The following is an 18,291-nucleotide window of genomic DNA, read 5'->3' as shown; positions in this document are numbered from 1 at the left end:
AACCTGCTTGGAATTCTCTCTCTCCCTCTCTCTGACCCTCCCTATCCACCCCTCAATAAATAAACTTTTAAAAATAAACAAAACAAACCTTTAAAAATAGCTTTTTAAAATCCCTTCTTTGTATCCCTAATACACTGCTTGATTTGGCATATACTTGCAGCTTTATAAAAATGGTAAGCTGGGGGCGCCTCAGTGGCTCGGTGGGTTGGGTGTCCGACTTCGGCTGGGGTCATGATCTCACGGCCTGGTGAGTTCAAGCCCTGCTTCAGGTTCTGTGCTGACAGCTCCAAGCCTGGAGCTTGCTTTGGATTCTGTGTCTCCCTCTCTCTCTGCCTCTTCCCTGCTCATGTTCTGTCCCTCTACCTTAAAAACAAATAAACATTTAAAAAATGGTAAGCTGGGGGTGCCCGGGTGGCTCAGTTGGTTAAGCGTCCAACTTCGGCTGAGGTCATGATCTCACAGTTCGTTGGTTCAAGCCCCGTGTCCGGCTTTGTGCTGACAGCTAGCTCAGAGCCTAGAACCTGCTTCAGATTCTGTATCTCCCTCTCTCTCTGATCCTCCCCTGCTCACGCTGTCTCTCTCTCTCTCTCTCAGAAATAAATAAAAAATATTTTTTTAAAATGGTAAGCTGTGCGTTATCTTCTACAACTGGCTTCTTTCAAAGCTGTTTCTGCAATACATACATACTACCGTGCAGATCTCTAATTCATATTCGCTTCAAAAAAAATATTCCGTTCTGTGAATACACCACCCTTTATCAATCCTGTGACAAAGCCACTTGGTGTTTTTTTCCTAATTTGGAATTCGAAACTATTAAAAATAGCCCAAATCGTGTCCTGGTGTGCGCATGTGAGACAGTCTACAGAATTTAGCACCCAGGAAGGTATGCACATAGTTAACCTTACAACAGAATACTAAAACGTGTTCCCCACTGAAGGCACCAATTTCACTTCTACGAGCGTGTGTAAGAATTCTTGTGGGTTTACATCTTCACCAATTCTTAGTTAGTTACCTTTTCCAGGTGAGTGGATGTCAAATAGTCTTTTACTAAGGAGTTTTAGTAGAAGATGTGTTTTGGCGGGGGGTGCCTGAGTGGCTCAGTCGGTTAAGCATCTGACTTCAGCTCAGGTCATGATCTCATGGCTCGTGAGTTTGAGCCCCGTGTCAGGATCTCTGCTGTCAGCACAGAGCCTGCTTCAGATCCTCTGTTCCCCTCTCTCTGCCTCTCCTCTGCTTGCTCTCTTTCTCTCTCTCTCAAAAAAAAAAAAAAATATATATATATATATTTAAAAATTAACTTAAAGAGATGCTTGATTCTAGTCCTATAAAAAACTTTTTTTTTTTTTACTGGAAGTCTTAATTTACATTTCACTGATCACTAAGATTGAAACCTTTACATATATGCATAGCCATTTAGATTGCCTCTTTTACAAAGTGCCTGTTTGTGTCTTTTGCCCAGTTTTCTTTGAAGTTGTCTGCTTATTAATATATAGAAGCTGTTTATATGTTCTTGACAGTCATCTTTGTCAGTTGTATTTGGGTTTTTTTTTCATATTTTCTTCCAGTTGATGGCTTATCTTTCCACTTTCTTTCCAGAAGTCTCCTGATAAGGAGAAATTATTAACTTTAATGAAGCAGACCTTATCAGTCCTTTCTTTGGGGTTAGCGTTCAATGTCTTTTTTTTTTTAATTTTTAAATTAATTTTTTAAAAATTTATTTCTGAGAGAGAGAGAGAGAGAGAGAGAGAGCATGAGCAGGGGAGGGTCAGAGAGAGAGGGAGATACAGAATCTGAAACAGGCTCCAGGCTCTGAGCTGGCTGTCAGCACAGAGCCCTACGTCATGCAGGGCTTGAACCCACGAACCGTGGGATCGTGACCTGAGCCAAAGTCAGACGCTTAACCGACTGAGCCACCCAGGCGCCCCTGGTGTTCCATGTCTTTCCAGGAAGTCCTTCCTTGCCCCTAAGTCTGAAAACTATTCTATATTTTCTTGTGAAAGTTTCAAAAATTTGCCTTTTTCATTTACTCTAACCAGAACTGATTTCCACCCTATGGTTAATTCCCATATGATTTATCTCAGCCTAACTTATTGATAGTTTCTTCTTCCCCCAGTAATGAGCAAGACCACGTCTATCATGCCTCAGGCTTTGGTGAATGAGCAAGAATATTACTGGTTCTTTTCTACACCACTGGTAAATGTGCCTGTCTTTGTGCTACTATCAAGGGATTTTAATCATTATATCTTTAAATCTTGAGGTTTCAGACCCCCTTCTTATTTTCCACAGGAGCTTTTTGACCATTCTTGGGCTTTTCTCCTTCCATAAATATTAGCTTGTTAAATTGCTCAAAATACTCTTGACAACTTGATTGAAATTACACTGTGTCAATAAAACCAGCTTGGCAATTTTTGACATCTTTACAAAATGGAGTCTTCCAATCGATTACATATCATCTATTTGTTAAGTCTCCTTTAACCTCTTTCAGTGAAGTTTTATATTGTTTTTGTAGGGGCGGGGACACCTGGATGGCTGTCGGGTAAGCATGCAACTCTTGATTCCTGCTCAGGTCATGATCTCACGGTTCATAAGTTTGAGCCTCGCATCAAGCTCTGCGCAGTCAGCGTGGAGCGTGGAGCCTACTTGGGAGTCTTCCTCTCTATCTCCCTCAAAATAAATAAATAAACTTTATATTATTCTTCATAAAGATTTGATCTTAGGTTTATTACATGTTTCCCTCTCCTTATTTGGAAGTTTACCCTCTACTCTTTTATTATTGCCCTTGAAATTTTAACATGCGTGCTCAAACATTATGGAAATGTTCACACAAAAATAAAAGTAGAGGAAACAGAATAATGGATTCCCATTTACCTTTCACCCAGCTGCTCTAGTGTGCAGTGCATGGCAAGTCTTGCTTCATCAATACCTTCCACCCATTTCCTCTCAACAACCAGATTATTTTGGAGCAAATGCCAGATGCCCTATCATTTCATCTGTAAATATTTCTGTACATATCTCTAAAAGATAAGGAATCTTTTAAAAATGAAGATCACCACAATACCGTTAGCACATTTAAATGCATTTTAGCAGTTCCGTAATATCATCAAAGAGCCAATCAAAGTCTACATCGTCCTGATGTTGCTTATATGGTTTTGAAGTGGTTTTTGTGTGAAACAAAATCCAAATGAACCCATAATTATAATCAGTTGATGTGCTTCTTAATTTCTTTTTGTTAAAGTAGGAATCATCAACTACCCACTAGCTACCACTCACCCATTGGCTGTTTTTGTATGGCCTGAGAGCTATGACTGGCGTTATACACTGTTAAATCATTTATAGGAATGTCTGGGTGGCTCTGGTAGTTTTACGTTCGACTTTCGCTCAGGTCATGATCTCATGGTTCATGGGTTCAACCCCCAAATCAGGCTCTGTGCTGACAGCTCGGAGCCTGGAGCCTCCTTTGGATTCTATGTCTCCCTCTCTCTCTCTCTCTCTGTCCCTTGTCAACTTGTACTCTGTCTCTCGAAAATTAATAAACATTAAAAAAATTTAAAAACACAAAAGAATCATTTATAGAAATTTTTAAGTTTATTTATTTATCTTGAAAGAGGGGCAGGAGGAGAGAGAATCCCAAGCAGGCTCTGCACTGTCAGCACAGAGCCCGATGTGGGGCTCAATCCCATGAACCACGAGATCATGACCTGAGCTGAAATCAAGAGTCAGACACTTAACCGACTGGGCCACCCAGGCACCCCTATTAAATCATTTAGAAAATAAGAGTATTTGTGTCATGTGAAAACTATATGCAATCCAACTTTCAGCATCTATGTTTGATTGAAACATAACCTTTAAACCCCCTTTATTCAACCTTTTAAAGCCCCTTATTTTCAGATTGTGTTTGGCAACTTCAGCACTACAAGGTCAGGGATGTGAAGTTGCCGTGGCATCTGAGACTTTATGGCCTTCAAAGCTTAAATATTTTTACTCACTGGCTCTTTACAGAAAACATTTGCCAACCTCCAATCTTACAGGCTTCTTCTCCACCTCTTTTCTTCCTCAAAACTTTTTCATTGAAGAAACAGGGTCGCTGGTGTGGGCGGTGTACCTGCTAAAGTTGGAACAATACTGAGATGAGGCCTTGCACGGCCTTTGCCCGAGGATGACACGCACATTCAGGAAGCGTTCCATATTTAGAAGGAAGAAAAGAGAGAACCAGAGTTGTCTTGTAAAGGCTCCGACAGTCTGAATTTTTGCTGCTGTTGCTCAATACAATCATTTGTGCCCTCTATTCCTAGATACTGGTAACTAAATATAGAGACTCCATCAAATTCAAATTAGGTGACTTTTTCTTCGAGAGGATTCCATTAGCGTCAATGCGTTCTTCCATCGGGAAGTACCTATGTCTGCTTCTGTATCTTTCTGGGATGTCACCAACCATGGATGACCAGGGCTAAACTGTGTTGAGTTTCAGTAGCCAAAAGTAATTGGAAGGTGACAGGAACTGTCTGGGATATTATGGGGTCTGCAACTCCGCAGGAAAGAAAGAGTCAACATACATGGTCAAGAGCCGTGGTTGGGAATAAAAATCAAGCTATGTCAAGTTTTTGGTTGAGATTCTGCAATAAACTTCTGTTCCATGGGGGAGGGAAGAAGGGTCATAGGATATACATCAAAGCAATGAGAAGTGTCGTATTAGCCTATGGAGGTGACGGTGAGGCTTGCTCTTTCCCCCGTTTTACAGTATTTCTGTCCAGATGGTTCGGTCTCTCTGGGGGAAAATGATAGATAAAAAGCAGTTGGCTCTGTCCTATTGACTTTCCTTCCCCTCCAAGGGTATGTCATCTCTCCAATTAGACTGGAAGCCCCCTGAGAGCAAGAGTGATTGCCTCTCCCTTTGATGGCCACGGCACTTAGTCATGTGAAATGGCTGCAACCACGAAAACTCACTCACAGGGCAAAAGAGCATCAGAATAAATTGCAACGGTTTTCTCCAGAGTATATTAACATGCGTCCAGACAATAGCACCTTCGTGCCTTCAACAAATGCTGATTGAACATCCCCTGCCCAGGCTCTATCCAGGCCAATCCTTGCACCCCCACATCCTCCAAAATGGTCTCCCCCAGAGTTTGCCGGCTCACACCCATCCAGGTGGTATCCACAGCTTCCCTCTTTTTCCATCAGTGCATCAGGCTCTCCCCAATCCTTTGGTTCAAGATGCTGGAGTCTTTTGTTTTGTTTTCTGGCTCCTTTTCCTCATCTTCCTTCTCTAGCCAGCTGTCGGGTTCTATGGATTCTTCCTCCAGGATTTCTGCTCATTATCCCCCGCTTCTGTTCAGGGATGGTTCAAAACTGGTCCTGAGAGGGGCGCCTGGGTGGCTCAGTCGGTTAAGCAGCTGCCTTTTCTGAGCTTCAGGGGGCGCTCCTGTCTTCCTGCCCCTTTCTCCCCATCCCCCCCCTCCTTTCCCGTGAACGCAGCTGCGCCTTGGCATTTTTAGCTGAAGCTGCAATGGAGGAGCCTCAAGGGACTGTAAATCTTGCAAAAGGGAGAAAAGTGGAGGAAGGGACAGGGGAACGAAGGGAAGAGATAAAAACCTCATAGCAGGAACGGAGTAGGGAATGGGAAGCCACCGGAGGGAGGCCAAGAAGCTGGGGCGGGGCTTCTCCTGGGACCCGCCCACGTGCACCATCACCCCTGCCTTTGACTGGGGAGAGCTCAGATGAGAGCCCCAGAAACCACAAACCCTCCGAGGCCCTAGAAGAGCCTGCTTCTGCCCTCCCTCTGCAACAGCTCAGTGCTTCAGACCCCGGTGTACGTGGTGGGGGCAGGGGCTGCTTAGCTGGCTGCTTAGTGAGTTTAAGCTTCCTGCTCCTGGACTCGGATCTCTGCGCCGGCCCCAATCCAGCCGGCGGGACGGGAACTGGGGTGTGGACCGGGGGTGGACCGCTGCCCAGACCTGCCCCCCAGGCCTGCTGCAGGAGGCACTGGGGCCCTGCTGGGCGCAGGTGACACTAACAGCTGGGAGAGCGATCCTGGCACCTGCGATCCCGGCTGGGGAAGGCAAGTGAGTGGGGGCAGGGCTCCTGGGATCTGGATCAGCAGGTCGAGCTGGAGGCGCTCCACCCCCATGTCACCAGGAGAAAAACTGGACCCACTTCCTGACACCTTCATCCTACAGCCGCCTGTCTTCCACCCGGTGAGCTGCCGCTGGGGTCTGGAATCTCCAGGTGTTAGGGCTCCCCCTACCCCAGCGGGGCCCAGACTCCTGGCAGTGAATGGACAGGCCTTCAGTCTTGGGCCCTGCTCGCCCTGCACCTGCCCAGGGACTCTGGAAGGCTCTCCTGAGCTTAGCAAAGGCCCTCCTGACCAGCTCATTCCCACTCAGGTGGGAACGATGGTTGGGCTCACAGGGTCCCTACATTTTAAAAGCAGTAGAGCCTGTCCGGAGTCAGTGCTGTACTCCTGCTGCGTGAGGGGTGGCTAGGAGGCTCTGGGCTACGGGGTAGTAACCAACTACCCAAGTGACCCAAGTGGAAACCAAGAGTCGGGCCCTTAACCAGCTGAGCCACCCAGGGGCCCCCATGCAGATTTTCTGAAGTCTAGCCTTGCTTTACGGAAGGCTGAACACCCAGCACTCTCCGCCCTCCCATCAATGAGCACTAATGATCACTTTCTCTTTACTTGGCCCTCTCCCCCCAGGAGAGCTACACCAGCTACCTAATTATAGGCCAGGCCTGGAGCCTGGGAAGTGGGGAGGGGGGAGCGGGGACTGGGGTGCTGAGGCCAGCTCAGCTGTGGGCCCTCTGGAGCCTGTGGGGCTCCAGCGTCTCCCCAGGTGCCTGAGTAATGGGGTGCAACAGCTGCCCAGATCACTACCACTCCTCACTTTGCAAGCTGCCAGCTCCTGCCTGGAGGGCAGCACTGTTGGGGCTCAGCTCCTTCTAGATGGTTCTGGCTTCTAAAGGCCACTGGGAGCTGGAGAACACATGTATGCCAGCCCGTACCTGCTACATGTTCACATTCATTCTGCAAACAGCCGTTCAGAGCCCACGCTGTGCCAGGCTGGGCGCTGAGCACAGAAGGGAAAGATAGGGCTTCAGCTCTGAGTGGCCTGGGCCACCCAGCAGAACCAGCCAGGCCCCTGGTCTCCCTTTTAAGCCAGCCAACTGCCAAGCAGCCATGCGAGTGAAGCATTCTGGGAACAACAGGGGAGGGAAGGGAAAACTCAGGCGCCATAGTGGACAGTGCTTGGAGAAGGTGTCAGAGAACCTTGAAGGTCAAGTTGGATTTCCCAGCCTGGAGGGAGAGCAGAGGAAGCAGCCCCGTGCGTGTTTTAGGAATTGCGCACAGCTTCTCATTGGGGAAAGCGAAGCCTGGGGCCGTAGGCTGGGCCACCATTGGGTATCTCTCCAGGCGTCTATATCAAGATTCCAACTTGTCCATCCTTCTGGCCACCCAACTACCCCCCTACCGCCCCCATTTTCTGGGCTCTGGGCCAATAAACAGTCCTCGGAAAACCTTCATACCAGGGTCCTAGAGGCCGAGGTGGCATCCAGTGGACAACAGGTCTCACTGAGGATACTATTGTGCCCAAGGAGCTGAAGAGAGGTCAAGGCTGGCGCTCCAAGGGGGCGATGGAACTGAACTTGGCCTCTCCAGGGCAACACGGCTTTGACATGTGAAGGTCCAGGAAAGGGGAGAAGGTGGAAGAGAACAGACATTTCAGAGAAGATTCCTTTTCCCCATAAGGGCAGTTTCTGTTGGGGGCAGGGGAGTCAAGTTCTCGTGTTCTCCTTCTCTTCCCACCCACCTGGTCCTCGTAAAGCCCTTTCTCCAGCCCCGTATGGAGAGGTTTCTCCCCTCGTTCAGATTGTTCCGTATGTCACGACAATTTTCGGTGGCCTGCGGGCAGGCAAGATGGTCATGCTCCAGGGAGTGGTCCCTCTCAATGCACGCAGGTAAGGGGGTGCTCCAGTGGGGAGCTGGGGGCCCCTCTCTGCCTTTGGGGTGTCTTGGGGGGGTCTCTGACCAGGGATGCCCACCAGGTTCCAGGTAGACTTCCAGTGCGGCTGCAGCCTGTACCCCCGGCCAGACATCGCCATCCACTTCAACCCCCGCTTGCACACCGCCAAGCCCCATGTCATCTGTAACACCCTGTACCTCGAACGCTGGCAGACCGAGGCCCGGTGGCCCCACGTGGACCTGCAGAGAGGAGCCAGCTTCTTCCTCCTCTTTCTCTTCGGAAATGAGGAAATGAAGGTGGGTGGAAGGGACGGGCCTCGGTGTCTAGAGCCTGCTAGACACTCCTCCTTCCTTTGCCTGGATGCCCCATGTCACTGTGTTGAGGGGCATTGCCGGGAGGGCCAAGCAGCCGCCAAGCTCAGTTCCAAGCTGCACTGGGCTCGCGTGGCGGCAAGAAAGCCCTGTCATGCGTGGCCCTGGGGAGGGCCCTACTGCCACGGTCATGGCGAGGACCTCGAGAGCGCCTGCGATGTGCAGGGCCACCCCGAATCCTCACCACACTGTGGATGAGGTGGGTCGTCACATCCTCCCCACCAGGGAGGGAGCGGAGTGGGCAGGGGGCAGGGAGAGAGAACTCCACCTCAAGGCTTTCACCGCAGATGTGGGCTCCCGCCAGAAAGACGCCAGGACCTTGACCTCTCCAGGGGAAAGGGGAGTGGAGGGAGGGCCCTATGGTGTAGGGGTCACATGGCCTCCTGGACCTCCACTTCCTCATCTGTGTGTAGATGGGGCTCTGAGGCCACTAGATCTGCTGAGAGACAAATGAGGGACAGCGTGGGGAAAGTGCTGTGTGCCAGGCAGAGGGACACAGAGGGACAGTGAGAGGTGCTTTGGTCCCAAGGCCAGCCCTGCCGTCTGCCAGCTGGGCAACCTTGGGAAAGTCACATAAGCTCCCCAAACCCTTGGGCACCTCGTCTGTAAATCGTGCCCATCAAGTTGGTGTCAAGTTCAATGAGGGACGTTCCAGATGAGAGTGCCCACCGTTGCCTGGCACATACGTATCTGTCCGTCCCTCCAGGTGAGCGTGAATGGGCAGCACTTTCTCCACTACCGCTACCGGCTCCCACTGTCCCGTGTGGACACCCTGGGGATATTCGGTGACATCTTGGTGGAGGCCGTTGGATTCCTGAACATCAACGTGAGTTCCCTTGGGGCCATCGTACGTTCTGAGTGGCCACTTCCCCTGATGCCTAGACAGGCTCAGGACCTCCTGCCGCCCCAGACAGGCCTTGTCATACCAGTGACAACCAAGGTGGAAGGGGGCCATCAAGGTGTGGAATGAGAAGGGGACCACAGAAGGGGACCCAAGAGCCATGGCCAGGAAGTGAATCGCTTGGACGCTTGGAGCCAGGGGCCCAAACAGTAACTCGCTATGCCATTTCCACCCGAGGTGCTTATTAAAAATGCATATTCCGGGGTGCTTGAGTGGCTCAGTCGGTTAAACGTCCGACTTCGGCTCAGGTCATGATCTCACCATTCATGGGTTCGAGCCCTGCGTTGGGTTCTGTGCTGAGAGCTAGCTTGGAGCCTGGAGACTGTCTTTGGATTCTATGTCTCCCTCTCTCTCTGACCCTTCCCTGCTCACACTGCCTCTCTCTCTCAGAAATAAATAAAACATTAAAAATTTTAAAAAAAGGAAAAGAAAGAAAATGCAGATTCCTAGGGGCACCTAGGTGGTTCCGTAGGTTAAGTGTCCCACTTCGGCTCAGGTCATGATCTCACGGTTTGTGAGTTCGAGCCCCATGTCGGGCTCTGTGCAGACAGCTCGGAGCCTAGAGCCTGCTTCACATTCTGTCTCTGTCTCTCTGCCCCCTCCCCTGCCCACGCTCTGTTTCTCTCTCAAAAATAAACATTAAAAATAATAATAAAAATAAAAATGCAGATTCCTAAGCCCCACCACCAGACATTCTGACTCAGTAAGCCTGAGGTGGGGCCTAGGAATCAACATGTTCAAATGCCAGGTTTGAGAACTGCTAATGAGGCCAAGGGGGAGAATGAGGACCTACCAAAGCCAGCCTCTGGCCCCCTCCCGGGCGCAGGCAGGGCAGGCGGGAGCCCCCCAGATGGTCCTCAGAGCCTGCAGTGGTCCTGAATCCCGCGTGTTGCTTTTTCTTTCCCGACAGCCATTTCCAGAGGGCAGTAGCGAGTATCCAGTTGGATATGTGAGTCTCTGGGGAGCACGGTCGGCCCTTGTCCAGCCCCGTGAGCTGAGCCACTGAGCTCCTTCCTCCCCCAGCCTGACCTGGTTGACAAGAGCCAGCTGCCCCTTCCCTCCTGCACAGTTGCCACGGATACCGCTGGCCCCACTTCCGTCCCTGGCCAGCCGGGATTTTCCTCTCCCAGCCTGAGCCCCTTGGGCTTGGGAAGATGGGTGGGGTAGGCTGGCTGCCCAGAATGGGCGGAGCCCCAGTATGGCCATCAGGAGATCCCTCTCAGGGGGTGATTTCTGTTCCCAGAAACCCCCCGAGGAAGCTGGGCTTGGCCTGCAGGGCAGAGGGGAGGGGAGGCCCAAGGCCATGCCAATAAGTGAATGACAGGCCCTCTCTCCGGCACTTCCCCATTATCCCAGAGCTGGTGTCCTGAGCTCCAATCATGCACCTGCATTGTCTTTGAGAGAGAGAAACCCCAAACACCCCCAATCCTTGGTAATAATATTAAGAAGCTCTCTTCCACCGAGCTAATACCACATGGCCTCCATGTCCCTTTTCTTCCCTTGACAGCCCTTCCTGCTGAAGAGCCCCAGCCTGGTGAGTGACCTCCCTCCTGGGTCGTCCTGGGTGGGCACCCTGCCCCCACCCCCACCCCCAGTGGGAAATGCCCTCAGCACCAAGGTTTCCCCTTCCTTTATAGAAGAAGCTTGCGGGCTGCCGGTGGGTCTGGCAGCTTTGGGCTAAAGCTCCCGCTTCTTGCCTTTTCTCCATTTATTCTGAAGACAATTACTTGATACTCTTCTGTGCCTGGCCCGGTGCCAGGCTCTAGGACAGAGGGACTAGCCAGTCTCAGCAGGCTGGTGGGGAGACAGACCAGTGAACCGGCCATTACAATTCAGGGTACAGCGATCCGGAATATACTTGGCGCTCAGGACTGGGATGGGGGGGGGGGGCCTGAAAGGCCAGGGAGAGTCGTGCATAGGAGACCAGGCCTGCAACAGGTGTCTAATAAATGAGCAAAGCCGAGTCTTCTCCCGGCTGCAGGCCTGAAGCCAGACTTCCCTGCTCGAGCGCTCCATGGCCCCTGGGGGGCGGCAGCCCTCCCCAAGCCCCTCCGTGTGTCCCTCCTCACTTATCTCCGTCCCCCTACAGGAGGTGCCCTGCTCGCGGGCCCTTCCCAAGGGTCTCTGGCCGGGACAGGTCATCGTTCTGCGGGGGCTGGTCTTGCCAGAGCCAAAGGAGTAAGTCTCCAGGTGGGAGGGAGGGAGAAGCATCCCTGAGCCATGCATGCGCTTTACATGCATCACTTCTTTCATCTCCAACAGCGTCGCTCTGTGGTTGGGGCCACCAGTGCTCAGGCTGCCTCCAGGGCCCCGGACAGCCCCAGTTCTGGGAGTATCTTCCCTGCCTGTACATCTAGTCAGGCCAACCAGCCTCTCGTCGCAGGTCCCAACTGGGGCTCCGGGAAAGATCCTTTCAAGGCTCAAGCTGAGACCCAAAGAGCGAACTCCACCTGCCAGGGTGACACCGCGGGGGGGGGGGGGGGGGGGGGGGGGGGCAGTGCGGTGGTTTGAGCCGCCCCAGAGAGGAGGCATTGGGAGCTTGGAGCCACACACGAACTAAGCGGATGCTGCCTGACCTCTCCTACAGGGGGCGCTCCTGCTCCATCTCTCAAACCCTAGTGGCTCTGAGCCAGACTAGAGTCTCTTTCTTCCTCTCTCCCCTCCTTGCCTTCTGCCCGGTCTCCTTTCCTTCTTGCTGGAATCGCACTGGATTTCATGACTTTTCCGGGCCAGGTCGCCTGGGTTTGACTTCTGCTGAGGACACTTCCTCCCTGTGCACCTTCAAGGCAGCTTCTTTTCCTTTCTGGGCTTCAATATCCTTGTCCGTAAAAAGAGGTAATGATACTGCCAGCCTCAGGGGTGGGTACATGCTTAGAATTGTGCCAGGCACGTAGTAAGGGCTCCACAAATGTGACAGTAGCAGAATTATCTCCACGGAGGGGGCAGGAGAGGAAGAAGGGTGCCCTGTATTCTCCCTTTCTGTTTCGGTTTTGGTTTTGATTTTGAAAACACTGACCTCAGGGCTCCCGGGTGGGCTCAGTCGGTTAAGCGTCCGACTTCGGCTCAGGTCATGATCTCACCGTTCGTGGGTTGGAGCCCCGCGTTGGGCTCTGTGCTGACAGCTCAGAGCCTGGAGCCTCTGTGTCTCCCTCTCTCTCTGACCCTCCCCTGCTCATGCTCTCTCTCTCTCTCTCTCTCCCTCAGAAATAAATAAAACATTTTTAAAAAATTGAAAACACTGACCTCATTACACTGTTGCCCCTGCATGCTCTTGATCAGACCTGTGAGCTCTGGGGCAGACTTGCAGCCCAGCCCTGGACGGCACCAACCTCCAAAGCCAGGCACAGTTGGGTTGGAATCCTGGTTTTGCCTCCCATAAACTATGTGGTCTTGGGGAAGGCACCACACCTCTCTGTGGCTGGAGTCCTGAGTTTCTCCCATCAGAAGTAAAGGAGAAAGATCATCTCAGTTGCAAAGGAAAAATGAAAAAGTCCTCAGTGATAGAAGGAACACCCGCCCCAACACAACATGGAGACATGACATCAGCTTTAGGTCCTAGCTCAAAGTCTAATGGTTATTATACATTTTTTTTAGATTTAATGATCTATTTTATTTTTTTAATCCAACTATATATTTGTTCAGGAGTAGAATTTAGTGATTCATCACTTACATATCATTTACATATAACACGCAGGGCTCATCCCAACCAGTGTCCCAAGCCCCTCACCCCTTTAGGGCTTCCCCCCACCCAACTCCCTGCCAGCAACCCTCAGTTTCTTCTCTGTATTTAGGAGTCTTTTATGGTTTGCCTCCCTCTCTGTTTTTATCTTATTTTTGCTTCCCTTCCCTTATGGTCATCCGTTTTGTATCTTAAATTCCACATATAAGTGAGATCATGATATTTCTCTTTCTCTGATGACTTCTTTCACTTAGCATAATACCTCTAGTTCCATCCACGTTGTTGCAAATGGCAAGATTTCATTCTTTTTCATTGCCAAGTAATATTCCGTTGAATATACACACCACATCTTCTTCACCCATTCATCAGTTGATGGACATTTGAGCTCTTTCCATATTTTCACTATTGTCGATAGCGCTGCTATAAATATTGGAGTGCATGTGCCCCTTTGAAACAGCACCCCTGTATCCCCTGGATAAATACCTTGTAGTGCAATTGCTGGGTCATAGGGTAGTTCTATTTTTAAATTTTTGAGGAACCTGCATACTGTTTTCCAGAGTGGCCGCACCAGTTTGCATTCCCACCACCAGTGCAAAAGTGTTCCCTTTTCTCCACATCCTCGCCAACCTCTGTTGTTGCCTGAGTTGTTAATGTTAGCTATTCTGACAGGTGTGAGGTAGTATCTCATAGTAGTTTTGATTTGTATTTCCTTGGTGATAAATGATGCTGAGCATTTTTTTCATGTGTCTGTTAGCCATCTGAATGACTTCTTTGGAAAAGTGTCTAGTCATGTTTTTTGCTCATTTCTTCACTGGATTATTTGTTTTATTTGGGTGTTGAGTTTGACAAGTTCTTTAAGGATTTTGGAGACTAACCCTTTATCTGATATGTCGTTTGCAAATATCTTCTCCCATTCTGACAGTTACCTTTTAGTTTTGCTGATTGTTTCCTTCACTGTGCAGAAGCTTTTTATTTTCATGAGGTCCCAATAGTTCATTTTTGCTTTTGTTTCCCTTGCCTCTGGAGGCATATCAAGTAAGAAGTTTTTGCAGCCAAGGTCAAAGAGGTTATTGCCTGTTTTGTCCTCTAGGATTTTGATGTCTTCCTGTCTTATGTTTAGGTCTTTCATCTATTTTGAGTTTATTTTTGTGTATGGTGTAAGAAAGTGGTCCAGGTTCATTCTTCTGTATGTTGCTGTCAAGTTTTCCCAACACCATTTGCTGAAGAGACTGTCTTTATTCCATTAGATATTCTTTCCTGCTTTGTCAAAGATTAATTGGTCATGGGTTTGTGGGTTCTCTATTCCGTTCCATGGATCTAAGTGTCTGTTTTTATGCCAGTACCATACTGTCTTGATTATTACAGCTTTGTAACACAGCTTGAAGTCCGGAATTGTGATGCCTCCAGCTTTGGTTTTCATTTTTAGGATTGCTTTGGCGATTCGGGAGTCTTTTCTGGTTCCGTACAAATTTTAGGATTGTTTGTGCTAGCTCTGTGATGACTGCTCGTGCTATTTTGATAGGGATTGCATTGAATATGTAGATTGCTTTGGGGAGTATCAACATTTTAACAATATTTGTTCTTCCAGTCCGTGAGCGTGGAATGTTTTTCCATTTCTTTGTGTCATCTTCACTTTCCTTCATAAGCTTTCTGTAGTTTTCAGTGTGTAGATTTTCCACCTCTTTGGTTAGGTGTATTCCCAGGTATCTTATGTTTTTTAGTGTAATTGTGAATGGGATCGATTCCTCGATTTCTCTTTCTGCTGCTTCATAATGGGTGTACAGGAATGCAACCAATGAAAAGTCTAATGGTTATTATTAGTGACACAACAAGTAGTTTGGCTGCTTTTCTCAAGGACATAGAATTCACATGCCCTCAAAGGCCTGACAGGTCACAGGAATAGCGAAGTCCCGGGCTGGGAAGTGCCAGGCTGGGAAGGCAAAGTGGAAAGAATATTTCCATAGACCCACTCATGCTGGATCTTCTGATTATTTTAAAAGAGAAGCTGGAAGCCATCTTTCATACAAAGTTGCTCAATTTCTGACCACCGTAGTACTTTGAAGTTAAAGAACACGAGGGACCAGCCTGGACGTTTCTCCAGGCCACTTCAGCCGTGGGTCACTGACATTAAGATGTAGCACAGTACCTGGCATCTAGCCAGTCTGAGATAAATGCGGCTGTTACTGTTGTTTTCTGGAGGCAACTGTGGCTTGAGTTGGACAGAGGGAGTAAGAGTTAGAGGGCTCGGAATTCGTCTGCGTCAAACATCTGTCCTTTCCTCTCCAGCCCTCCCCCCAAGCCCTGAGGGTGTGGGGATGCTGCAGCTGCTAAGAGCTTCCACAGAACTTCACTAGGTGTCCACAGGGAGTCTGTTACCCAGCCGGGGGCTGTGCTGGATGGAGCGGAGCCAGGGTGGGGACACTGAGGCCTCTAAGAATTCTTAGGCCAATGGGAAGACAAAGACTTTTCTGGGGAAGCACAGGGGGAAAGGGTTTGGGGCTGGAGGCGGGGTCCCTGCCTTCCAAGCTTCTTCCCAGGGATGAGCCCTTGCTGGCTCCCGCCCAAAGCTGGAAATGTATGGGGTGGCTTCCTGGCCCAGATCCAATGGGATCCCTTTTCCACTCTTTGTCCCACCACGTGCATCCTGGCCTCCCAACTATCAACCGCTTCCTGCCCAGGAGTCAGTCATCAGTAGCTTCAGGGGTTTTGCTTCAAAAGTGATTTTGGAAGCTCCCAGGACCTGAGACAGAATCCGGCTGCCCTGTGAGAGGTGGACGCCAGAGAGCAGGAAGACCCTCAGATCTGGAGTCCTGCGGTGTTCGCATCCCAGCCCAAAGCCCTACAACTCTTACTAGTCCCAGAGCCGGTCCCGGAACTTCTTGTCCCCATCAGTTATACGGGCTGATGATCCACAAGGCACAGGATTTCTGTGAGGACTCCAGAAAAGCAAACAGTAGCCAGTAAAACACCTCCAGTGTGCCTTGCCGGATTTCACGTCCATTCTCTCCTTTGTTCCTATCTATTGTATTACATAGTAATATTTTTTTTCTTTTTTTCTTATTTATTTCTAGAAGAGAGAGAGAGAGACAGTGTGAGCAGGGGAGGGTCAGAGAGAGAGGGAGATACAGACTCTGAAACAGGCTCCAGGCTCTGAGCTGGCAGTCAGCACAGAGCCCGACGCGGGGCTCGAACCCACGAACCGCGAGATCGTGACCTAAGCGAAAGTCGGACGCTTAACCGACTGAGCCACCCAGGCGCCCCTACATAGTAATATTTTTTAAACAATAGGTATGATTTGTGTGCTTACTAAGTGCTGTTCTCACACTTGACATATGTTAACTCAGTTCTCACAACTCATGAGGCACGTATAATACTCTTCTCCCCACTTTACAGATGAGGAGACTGAGGCACAGAGACAATAAGTGACCTGCCCAAGCTCGCAGGACTAGAAAGTAACAGAGCAGGGTGGCAGCCAGGTAGCCTGGCTCTAACCCCTGCAAGACAATACCTGCCCTATAACACTTCGTGAACATTAGCGACTACGAATATAATTATCCCCATTTTGAGGAAGGGGAAATGAGGCTCAGACAAGGTCACGTGCTCCCCCGTGGACCTTGGCCAATGCGTGGTGTTGTGCTTGAGACTCGCTCTAGTGTTCCCACCCCCTCCGGGCTGCCGAACCTTCCAGCTGCTCGCCCACCTCCATCCCTCCCCTCAGGGTCTGGCAGCCACAGCTCAGAGGCGGCCCCTTCTCTCACCCCTTCTTGCAGCTTCACGCTGAGCCTGCGGGACGAGGCGGCTCACGTTCCCGTGACGCTCAGGGCTTCCTTCGCAGACAGAACTCTGGCCTGGATCTCGCCCTGGGGGTGCAAGAAGCTGATCTCAGCCCCCTTCGTGTTCTACCCCCGGCGATTCTTCGAGGTCAGTCAGAGCCAAGTGGCCTCGTCCCTCCTGGGGGGCAGAAAGCTGCCTTCCCAGAAGGGGTGGGGGGAGACAGGGGTGCGTCCTGGGGTCACGGGTGGAGGGTGCGCGGCTGGGACCAGAGCCTGGCAGAGAAAACGTCTGTGCCGAGGCACTCAACCCTCCACTCCCCAAACACAGATGCAGTTAATCAGGGCTGCCCCTGGCATTGGTGTTATTTAAAAAACAAACAAACAAACAAACAAACAAACCCTCTAATGACTCTGAAGTGCAGCTGGGGTTGAGCCCACTGCTCAGGGGAACGCCACCGGCACAGATGGTGAAACCAAGGACCAGGGCAGAGATGATCCTTGGGGAAGGTCACAATGATCTGGTGCCAAGCGCGACACCCAGTCCTGTTCTTTCCCACCCCCAGGTGCCCTCTGGTTCCCGTCTTTGTGACCTCTGAAGGGAGGGCTTGCTGGGTGGGGCATCGGGCAGGCCGTGCACGGTCCGTCTGTCTGTCTGGGAGCCTGCAGAGCCTTCCCGTCCTTTTCCAGGTGCTGCTCCTATGCGAGGAGGGAGGGCTGAAGCTAGCGCTCAATGGGCAGGGCCTGGGGGCCACCAGTGTGCACCATCGGGTCCTGGAGCGGCTGCGGGAGCTCCGGGTCAGTGGCAGCGTCCAGCTCTACTGTGTTCATTACTGAGGAGGGAGCCAGGGCGACCCCCCCACCGCCAGGGAAGAGAAGGGCCAGCCCCCTCCCGGCACCCCTCCACGCGGATCCGCTTTCCTCCCTTCGATAAACTGTGTGCCTTTCACAGGGGCTTTCAGAAGCCCCGGCCTGGGATCGGCACACCCTGTGTGCACTCACATCTCATCCGCAAGGACTCGGTCACGGGGCCACGGGGCCACTGCTGTGGCCTTGGTATATCTGCGGTGTTCCTGGTATGTCTCTTTATACCATCCGATTTTGCGTCTTCCACTTCTGGTGCCATTTTCCCTTGTATTTTCAGCTTGCTTGCTTGCTATTGGACTGATGAAATCTTTATCAGCCTCCTCACCTTGTGTCTGTTATAGCGGTTTGGAAGTTATAACTGCATTTATACTTCTAGTGGTTTTCCTTACTTTTTCTTCTTCTTTTTTTTTAATGTTTATTTATTTATTTAGAGAGAGAAAGAGAGAGAGCCGGGGAAGGGCAGAGAGAGAGGGGGAGAGAGAATCCCAAGCACGCTCCACACTGTCAGCACAGAGCCCCATGCGGAATTCGAACTCACAGACCGTGAGATCGTGACCTCACCTGAAATCAAGAGTCAGATGCTCAACCAACTGAGCCACCAGGCGTCCCATTATTATTTTTATTTTTATTAATAAGATTGACTTTTGGGAATGGGTAAAACTCTGAGTTTTAACATGTATGTAGGTTTGTGTACTCACGACTGCCCCAATCAGGACGCGTAAAGACCCCATCGCTCCAAAACACT

General features: G+C 50.4%; 1 protein-coding gene and 1 non-coding gene across 3 annotated transcripts; both read left to right on the top strand.

The window, feature by feature from the left end:
* Positions 1 to 4,081: 4,081 nt before the first annotated feature.
* LOC120249230 lies at positions 4,082 to 4,191 on the top strand. The gene has a single exon (XR_005532809.1). It is a non-coding gene; the product is annotated as a U6 spliceosomal RNA (small nuclear RNA).
* A 1,931-nt stretch (positions 4,192 to 6,122) lies between these two features.
* On the top strand, positions 6,123 to 17,516 carry LGALS12 (galectin 12). 2 transcript variants are annotated; one of them, XM_039257734.1, is made up of 9 exons: positions 6,123 to 6,191; positions 7,865 to 7,953; positions 8,041 to 8,254; positions 9,036 to 9,155; positions 10,141 to 10,179; positions 10,738 to 10,764; positions 11,320 to 11,408; positions 16,680 to 16,830; positions 17,370 to 17,516. In XM_039257734.1, the coding sequence occupies exons 1-9, from the start codon at positions 6,123 to 6,125 to the stop codon at positions 17,514 to 17,516; spliced, it is 945 nt and encodes a 314-aa protein (XP_039113665.1). The 2 variants fall into 2 exon arrangements, with proteins under 2 accessions (XP_039113665.1, XP_039113666.1); XM_039257735.1 differs by lacking the exon at positions 10,738 to 10,764.
* The last annotated feature ends 775 nt before the right edge of the window (positions 17,517 to 18,291 follow it).

The sequence above is a fragment of the Hyaena hyaena genome, unplaced genomic scaffold (assembly GCF_003009895.1).
Source record: "Hyaena hyaena isolate Hyena2069 unplaced genomic scaffold, ASM300989v1 scaffold_632, whole genome shotgun sequence".
NCBI classification, from domain to species: Eukaryota; Metazoa; Chordata; class Mammalia; order Carnivora; family Hyaenidae; genus Hyaena; species Hyaena hyaena.
The sequence above is the reverse complement of the archived record's forward strand: the minus strand, read 5'-3'. Positions and strand labels throughout refer to the sequence as shown.

Excerpts from the sequence above, each read along its gene's own strand:
- LGALS12 (XM_039257734.1), top strand. The coding sequence starts at position 6,123 with ATGTCACCAGGAGAAAAACTGGACCCACTTCCTGACACCTTCATCCTA. Across the intron at positions 8,255-9,035 it reads TCGGAAATGAGGAAATGAAG|GTGAGCGTGAATGGGCAGCA; the intron begins GTGGGTGGAAGG and ends CCGTCCCTCCAG. Across the intron at positions 11,409-16,679 it reads GTCTTGCCAGAGCCAAAGGA|CTTCACGCTGAGCCTGCGGG; the intron begins GTAAGTCTCCAG and ends CCCTTCTTGCAG.